Raw genomic sequence first — 9,189 nt, 5'->3', positions numbered from 1 at the left:
TTAAGACGCATCACAAAGATTTCTCATAATCAATTTGGATTTATGTCAGGCAGGTCTACTATGGAAGCTATACATTTATTGAGAGGATTGATGGAGAAGTTCAGAGATAATAAGGAGAATCTAAATTTGATTTTTATTGATTTAGAAAAAAACTTACGATAAGGTTCCATGAGATATCTTTTGGAGAGTTCTTGAGAAGAAATGTGTTGATATGACTTATATTCAAGTCATTAAAGATATGTATACTAGAGTTGTTACTTGTGTTCTAACATAATGAGGATTGACCAATTATTTTCCTATTTCTATTGGATTGGCTTTAAGCCCATATCTTTTTGCTTTTGTTATGAATAATCTTACTGGACATTTACAGGAGGATGTACCTTGGTGTATGCTTTTGGTTGATGATATCCTTCTCATGGATAAGACGAGGGAAAAAGCCCATGAAAAATTTGAATTATAGAGGTCTACATTGGAGTCTAAAGGCCTTCATTTGAGTAGAACTAAAACCAAACACATGAAATGTAATTTTAGTAGTAGTGGCTCTAGTGACAGAAGTGTAACTTTAGGTGATCAAATTATTAAAAGGTGTGAATGATTTAAATATCTCGGGTTTGTTGTTCAAAGCGATTATGATATAGATGGGGATGTTAATAGTGGAATTCAAGTTGGTTGGTTGAAGTGGAGGAATGCTTCGGGTCGTTTGTGTGATAGAAAAGTATCACTTAGGCTGAAAGGGAAAATTTATAAGACGGTGGGGTGAGGTGAGACCTGCAATGCTCTATGGCGCTGAATGTTGGCCTTTAAGAGAAGTATAATACTAAGTTAAGTGTCATCGAGATAAGAATGATTAGGTGGATGAGTGGTTTTACACTTAGAGACAAAATGTTAAATGAATATATCTGAAATAGGGTTGGTGTAGCTCCTGTGACGGACAAAATTAGAGAAAGTTGTCTTAGATGGTTTGGTCACATTAAGCGTCGACCATCTGATGATCCGATTAGGAGAGTGGATGTTCTATATTTGACTTACGTTAAGAATGGCAAAGGTAGACCTATGAAAACTTGGGCTTATTATGTAAAAAAATGATCTTAACTTATTAGAACTAAATGAAAATATGACACTAAATAGGACGCAATGGAGAAAAAAGATCTTGTAGCCGACCCCATGTAGTGGGATTAAGGCTTTTTGTTGTTGTTGTTGTTGTACATGATATGGGCTCACTTTGACTTCGATCGAACTGTTTTTATGTCGTTTGATTCAGATCACTGAGACACTTCACATAATAATCAATTGAAGTGTGGGCATTTTAAAATTTATTTTTCAAAAGCGTTGATCCAAATGTGCATCTAAATTCCTGCAAATCAATATGACTTTTCAAGATGTATCATTAACAAAATCAATCAAACAAATCAACTTCAATAAAATCTAATTGAAATTAGTCAATTCTCTTACTACATATGATTTTAACATATTTTTTATGGGGAAATTTGAGTGAAAATTCACATTCCAAGCGGCCATAATTTGAGCAAAATTTTAATTCAAAATTCTTGAAACTTTATTAAAAAAAAGTCAACAAAATAAAAACTACTAAAGCTTTATTGCAATTATCAAAATAGCTTGTGATTCTCCTCATAATAAATCCTAACTTTTTTTAGTTTATTGAAATGAATTTTTTTTAATATCAATCATACAATCCAGCTTTGTTTTTTTTAAATAGCTTATCGCCTCTTTAAATCAAAGTTCTTTGCCACCCCATTGTTTGTTGTTTGTTGGTTTGCCAGAAAGGTAGCAAAGGATGAGGTAGACCTATGAAGACTTTGAAAGGGGAATTTAATTTATTTCTATGGTTATTTGTTGGTTTCTTTGATTTGCCAGAAATGAATCTAAACATAAAGGTAATTTAATTTTCCGGCTTTCTTATTTAACTTTTATTAGAAATTATATTTACCAAATGCTTAAATTTGAAAATATGAAGAAACCTTTGGGATTGGATGTAAAAAAAAATATTTGATAAATTTAATATTTTGATTCCAGCTTACCGTAAACCTGTTACTAACTTGATTTTATGGAAGAAACCTTCGAGACATAATTTAAAATTTAATATTGATGGTAGTTGGAACAATTTATATGCTGGTCTTGATGGGTTAACTTTTACAAGAAAATTTTTTTTTTTGGTTTTCTGCTTCTGCTGCGGCTGTTAGACCTCTTTGTGCTGAAGCAGAAGCTGTATTTATGGCCCTCTTCTTAGGCGTTAAATGTGATTGGTCTTACATTGAGATTGAAATGGATTCTATGGAACTTTGGAACTATTGTACTAAAGAAATAGTATCATTGATTTCTTATTATTTCTATGAAAAAAAATCTTTGCTTTCCTCAAGTTATTGCTGGTTCGTTGGATTTTTATTCATCGAGAAGGGAATCGGTGCGCTAACTGGGCAGCTAAAAGAGAAGGTGACTCAAGAATTCAATTTTTCTGTTAGGATTCCACTAGAGTTAGCTCATCTGATTAAGGGTGATTCTTCAAATATTCATTATATTCGTATTGATAATGATTTTTTCAGGTTTTTATCGTACGAATTGTAGGTGTTTTTCGGTTCTTTAGTTTTTTATTTTTTTTGCTTGAGTTGTTTGGGTGGTGGTGTCTTTTTTGGTCGCTGCCTCCTATTTTTTATTTTTGTTGAATAAAATTTCCTCCGGGATTAGTTTAAAAAAAAAGACATGGGAACAAAGGCTGAAGAGACAAGACAAAACTAAATTTATTATACCATTTTTTACATAAATACAGAACATTACAAGTCTATTTAGATAGCCAACACAGTGGCATGCTTGTAAAACTAACCGCGGGTAAATGCAGAGGGAGCCTAGCCTGGAAGATTATAACGAGGAGCACCATTCAAAACCAATTCATTTTTCCTCAACCCAAAAAAACATAGTTTCAAAACCAATTCATTTGCAATGAAGTTCCCCTTTCCCGTATTTCCTCTCTTTCTCTGTTTTCTTCTTCCTGCATGTTTCCTGGCATCCTTGTGCTGAAGTTTCACAAAGCAAGAAAATAACAACAATAAAGAGAGCAAAAAACGTCTTTGGCTCAAAAATGAAAAATAAAAATAAAAATTTAAGGCATTTTTTTCTAGCTTTCTTAAGAAAGAAAGTATTTGCTGCAAGGAAATAAGCAATAGAAAATGAAATTTGCATTACTTACTTTTTTTAAAGAATGGCAGCGAACAACACGATCCAGTGTTGCCCTCTTCAGTCCATCATCACCAAAGGGAAGCACAATTGCGCGACGTTGCCAGCCGACTCTCCGTTGTAACAGAGTGTTGTATATGTAAACAATGAGGTTAGGAGGCTGTGAAATATGTAAATTCCATTGTTTTATGTGCGTATAAATCCCACCAAAAAAATTACATCACAAGGGCTCGGTAGAAATATAGATTCTAGAAATATGAGAAATCTTGTGCCAATCAGAGCCTGCAAGCCTTTGATAGCGCTTCTGAAACTCTGGTTGACAACCGTAGACTGAGAGTTCTTCCAATGAGGTAGGTAGGTGTTGTAATTCCCGGAGCAGAGGAACGTTATTAATGAAAATAGTTCGGAGAGAAGGAAGGTTAGAAAGGCAAGACGGCAAGCAATTCAGCTTCTCAAGATCTTCCAGAGACAGCCTATACAAAGAAGAAGGAAGTTCTGGCAGATTTCGGAGTGGAATCATTCTTAAGCGGAGATGTTTGAGAGAAGAGTGCGACAAAGGCTGTAAGCACTGCAATGATTCGAGGGAGGTAAGAAATAAATTTTCTACAGAGATGGGGATGGTTGGCAATAGCTTCAGCTGAGGAACCTCATGCACATATAGAATCTTGAGTGAAGAGAGGCTTGACAAGGTGGTAGGAAGGGACTGCAGGGATTTGAGCCTTTCAAAGTTGAGCTCATGAAGGGACGAGCTAACTTGAAGAAACCATTGTTCTGCCTCAACTGGAAATGAAACCAGATCATTATTATCCTTAATTTCCAGCTTTTGAAGAGAGGCGAGACTTCTCAATGGCACCATTTGCAACACGGATGGATTGCTTATAACAAGTTCATTGAGTATGAGCTGATGATTCTCATTGGCCACCACTTCTTGCCGTCCTCTTAGAGAGATGAGATTGCGGCAATCTACAATTGTCAACTTTCTAAGTGCTGCAAGTCTCGCTGTTTCTTCAGCCAGTGGAAGAGATCTAATGTTGGGGCAGCGAAGGACTTTTAATGTTTCAAGGGGAATGGATTTTGAAGTGCTGCAACTGTTGCCCGTGCCACGTTGCCAGTTCAGAGCTTTCCACCCAATGTTATCTATCTTCAATTTCTTGAGCTTAGGAGGCAAAGAGGGCAACTCTTGCAAATTTGGGCAATCTTTTAGATACAATTCAGTCAAGCAAGGAAACAGACAGTCATATGTTGTTGGTGCAGCATCAAACCAAGCCTCCATTGCTTCCAATTTCTCAATACGTAGCACATCTAATGATGGAAAGACACGATCCTCATCATTCCCATAGAATTTAGAATCGAGTCGTTTTATTTTTGGCATGTTATGAAGATACAAAGACTTGAGGAAGGGAAGCTGCCCAAAAGGTGGAAGAGTTTCCCACTCCAAACACTTATCCAGTTCGATGCACTCTAGGTTGGAGATCAAATGGGCCTTGTTCATCCATATTGCAGACCTCGCACCCATGTATGCATTTATACTCAATTTCTTTAGGGTGTTATGGGGTTGAAGGTTGTCAAGTACCTTCTCATCTAAGTTGGGATCTAAAATTTTACGCTCTATATCAAAGTGAGGAGTATCACCCCATTCCAAGAACAAAGCCGTAAGGTTTTTTTTATCACATAATTTAGCACTGTAAGCCTCTTTGGGTTCCTTCACATTTTCGACGTGTTTGATTCTTAATTGATGAAGTTCATTCATATACTCCAGCTCCCCAATTCTATAACCTTCCTCATTCTTAACATAAAATCCATCGAGTTCTTGAAGAGAGTTTAACTTACCAATCCCATACAACCCAGGGAAGTGATCCCAGGGTAATTGCAGATAATGAAGATTAGAAAGGTTATTCATATCCCTTGGTAAGAAATCATGAGAAAGAATAATTCCTGAAAAAATATCATGGATTATGAATTGCAATTGATAAAGACTGCTTAAAGATCTTGGCAGCCGAAAGAGATCAATATGACGAAGCCTTAAGTATCGAAGGTGTATCAAATACTTAATTGCCTCGGGTATCATTTTCAAGCCTCGAGCACGTATATATAACAAACGTAGGCTTCTTGATGCTTTGAAGATTTCAGCGAGCACGCCGATAAAATCTTGATCATCTACTAAGTAAGTTAAATGAAGTGAACGTAATTTTCTAAATTTTGTCACCTTTCTAAGCACATCTAAATTTTTAGTTTCAACAGATAAGTGTCGAATACTCTCAGGAATTGTATGAAGTAACTTTTCATCACCCATAACTCTAAAGCACTCCTGTGGAGAAATAGACTGTGCCAATTCATGTAATAAATCGTGCATCGTATAATAATAGCCATAGTCATCAGTCTGAAAAAAAGATTTTTGTACCAAAACCTCGAAATACCTTCTTCCAATATCCTCCATAGTATCTCCTCCTCGAACATTAGATGAATGAATGAAACCCAAAGAAATCCACATTCGAACTAAATCATCTTTAACAAAAAAATGATCTTCTGCAAACATACCACAAAATGAGAAACAATTTTGTAGAGGCTTTGGTAGAAACATATAACTCAATCTTAAGATTGGAAATATATCATTTATGCCCATTTCTCCATTTCCAATATCACTATTTAAAACTTTCATCCAATGCCTTTCATCCAAGTTAGAATTCAAAACACCACCCATGACCTTTGCTGCTAACGGAGATCCATAAACCTTTTTTACAATCTCAACTGCTATGGATCTTAATTTAGGATGATGAACATCAGGATTCTCTACATTAGCAAAAGCATGATTGTTGAGGAGATGTAAACAGGCATCCTCCTCCAAGCCCTCCAATCTAAATGTTTCCTTCTTCTTATTAATCACCTTTGCAATCATCAATGCAACAGAATCCATCCGAGTTGTTGTCAAAATCTTACTTCCCAAACTTCCATAAGTCAGAGGAGCGAGCACATTCTCCCATTTGCTTTTATCCTGCTCCTCTGACTCCTCCCAAATGTCATCCAGCACAAGTAAGAACTTCTTGGCAATCACCTCAGATTTAAGACTTCTTTGAAGTGCCTCAAGTGATTCCAAATCAGGCTTCTTCATTTTAAGACATTCCAGCATATCTCTAAAAACTCTTTTCACATCAAAGTTATTGGAAACGCAAACCCACATTTTAAGATTAAATTCCCTTGTGATTTCATCTTCATAGACATGTTGCAAGAGAGTTGTCTTCCCCATACCACCATGACCCACTATAGAGAGAAGAGAAATGTTGCTCCCGTACGAAGTAGTGCTAGTACTAAGAGTCTCATTTTCATTTGATGGCTTCCTCAACCACTGCATAACAAATTCTTTTTCTTTAACTCGACCAATAAGATTATTTTTAGGCAAGGATCCCGTTTCACGTGTTTTGTACAAATCAATCAACTGCTCCTGTTGCTCCTGCTTTGTGCTTTCTAAAAGATGAAGAAAATTGCCAACATCAGCTGATACTCTATCAAGCTTCTTCACAACCTCCTCCAGTTTTTTCAATAAGGGATCAATTTGGAGAGCACGTTTACCAATTTTAACAATTCCTTTCTTCATGGAGCTCATGGCAGAACGCAGCTTTGTTTGCTCCTTGTTTTCGTTCAGCTGATTTTCATGCTTCATGTACTCAAACTCATCGAGCACATCATCTGCTTCATCTATGGCATCCCGTAGCTGCCACAGCCATTTGTTCAAATCCGAGTTTTTGTCTGTGATCTGTGCTTGGCTGGAAGCAAGGACCACGGCTTGGATCTTGGGGTAGTTCTCTCGCAACCTTTCCAGCTCCTCCTTCATGCCTGTCTGCCATCTGGCTTGACGTTTCAAGTACTCAAAGCCAGTGCTGATGAGCTTCTCCATGATTGGACCACCAAACCATTCTTCCATGGCACCGATCAAGGTAGAGCAGAACTGAACAAGAGAAAAAGGGTAAAATTCCCCAACAAGTTTAAGGCCTGTTAGATCTGCGTAATTAGATTTGGGAGATTTTTACATAGCATAAATTCCTATATTTTGTGTGCGATGTATGTAAATCCCCATTGAAGTGTTGAAATCACCCGAACAACTAACCTTCCAATGCGATTTGCGAAATCCAGAGACTTAAAGAGTAGTCAGATCTACAGAAATTTCACTCAGCCTTCCTCGTAGAGCTCCAGTCGGCGTCGATCGAGTTTCAACCGGACATCCGTCGGCCGTCGGTGTCCAGCAAGCTCCCTTCGTCTTCCAAACTAAGCTCCGAGTTCGTCACCGCCTTCTTGGTCTCCTCGTCGAGGCAGCAGATGAAAAACAGGCTTTCGCCATGATCATGCTTCCAGTCAAAGTCCACCAGATGATTTTAATATTATCTACTAAGTCTGTGAGTTTGCGGATTATTGTACGTGTATACTCCGTACATACAGAAATTATTATATCAAGAATTTTGATGTAATTTTAAAATTAATTTACTTTTCATTAAATTATAGTATTACCTTTTTTGGATATGAAGCCAATGAGAATTTACAAGATAATCACATTATTAACTTTATGTATAATGAAGGTGGTGTTTTCGTTGTGCAAAAACAATGCGGAAACGAGAAAATTCACACAACAAAAATCAAACACAATATATTTATGTGGTTCGGTGTTGAATTGATTCACCTATATCCACGAGAAAGATTCCACTAGCACCAAATGGGGAGTAGAAAAAAGCTTGGGGTTACAACTTCTACACTTCTCACCATGCATCTCTATGAACCCTAAGTTCCTTTTATAGAAGATGATTAGGGCGTACAAGTAAATAAAGCAAAATAACAAAATTATCCTTAATTACAATAAAAGTAATAAATATAACAATATCCAACTCATCTCTTACTTACAAATAAGTGAGAGGTAGTTAAATGAGTTCCAAACTCCAATCAGTCGCACTATGGGCCTATTTGGCGCAGCGGATTTGCGGTGGGACGCAATTAGGGTCGAACGAGGAACACGTATAGGACCCTGTGGCTCGGCTTCGACACTCGACTTTTTACCTCAATACCCTGCACGAAACATTTTTGCTCGCGAAACAGGTGAACGTGTGATCGAAGATCACCTCTTCTCTTCTACTCCGACGGCTTCCTCTTCCTCTCCGACCTGCGCCCACGATACCCATCATTTTCCTCCTCTTCTCACGAGCACCTCACGCTTCATAGGCCTTCTTCCTTCTTTTCGCACCGGTAAAAAAAAACTTTTTTTTTTTTGGGGATCTGTGAGATGGGCAGAGGCAAATCTTTGTAGATCTACCATTTCGTATGTTTGGTCAGGTTGATTGTGTTCAGTAGCTATTAAAACAGTTGCATTTCCATGTTTCAAGTGGTGGTCCGTATTTTCTCTTCTATGATTTTGGATGCCTTTCGCTTCGTATATTGGATTGCTATACATATAAATGTGGTGCTTCAATACAAATGAGCTCTGTATTTTTCTCCAAATCAGAGATTTAACTGTCATGTCGTAGGTATGAAATGGGGAATTGGGTTTTACCGAAGTGGAATTATGATTTACCCAGGACAATTTGTAATATAACTTTTTTATGTTTCAATGGAGATTGTTTTATTGAGGAGCACAGATGGTTGGAGTACAGATGGTTTGGATTAAAAAAATGATAGTTTAATGCTCCATGTTTCCTCGGAAGAATGGGACTTCTATGGGTTTTTTGGGGCAAAGAATAGGCGGCAGTGATGTTTTTGTAATTTTGTATTATTTTTAAGTGAGTTTTTGCCTGAAAAGTTTTAAATTTATGACTATTACAGTTCTGTTACGCACAACATTACAAAACATGAACAGAATTTTTATTTTTCCATAAATAGTTGTCCCACAGTTATTTTCATACAACTGTTCCAAATGAGCAGTCAGCTTCCCCGTAGCAGCTTCCCTATGGCAGTGCAGCTGCAGCTGAGAAGCTGAAAAGCTCCAGCTGCGCTAAACAGAGCCTAAGGCAGTTAACTATACCC

General features: G+C 37.1%; 2 protein-coding genes across 5 annotated transcripts in view; both read right to left on the bottom strand.

Moving 5' to 3' along the window:
• LOC110027110 (disease resistance protein RGA2-like) overlaps positions 1-7,691 on the bottom strand; it is a 23,585-nt gene extending 15,894 nt beyond the window's left edge. Inside the window, exons 1-3 of one of the 4 annotated variants that reach the window (XR_002294302.1) lie at positions 7,292-7,691; positions 3,203-7,132; positions 2,127-3,004 (exon numbers count right to left, since the gene is read on the bottom strand). Coding sequence is in view for 1 of the 4 variants with exons in the window: in XM_020728405.1 (XP_020584064.1) it covers positions 3,410-7,108 (3,699 nt within the window). In the remaining 3 variants the exon portion in view is untranslated. Of the gene's footprint in view, positions 1-2,126; positions 3,030-3,201; positions 7,133-7,291 lie in introns of those variants that run through there. The other 3 variants (XR_002294301.1, XR_002294303.1, XM_020728405.1) reach the window with 3 other exon arrangements.
• The window catches only part of LOC110027111 (probable nucleoredoxin 1), a 66,553-nt gene that overhangs the window by 38,281 nt on the left and 19,083 nt on the right, over positions 1-9,189 (bottom strand). The window lies entirely within an intron of this gene.

Source organism: Phalaenopsis equestris, unplaced genomic scaffold (assembly GCF_001263595.1).
Source record: "Phalaenopsis equestris unplaced genomic scaffold, ASM126359v1 Scaffold000414, whole genome shotgun sequence".
Lineage (NCBI taxonomy): Eukaryota > Viridiplantae > Streptophyta > Magnoliopsida > Asparagales > Orchidaceae > Phalaenopsis > Phalaenopsis equestris.
The sequence above is the reverse complement of the archived record's forward strand: the minus strand, read 5'-3'. Positions and strand labels throughout refer to the sequence as shown.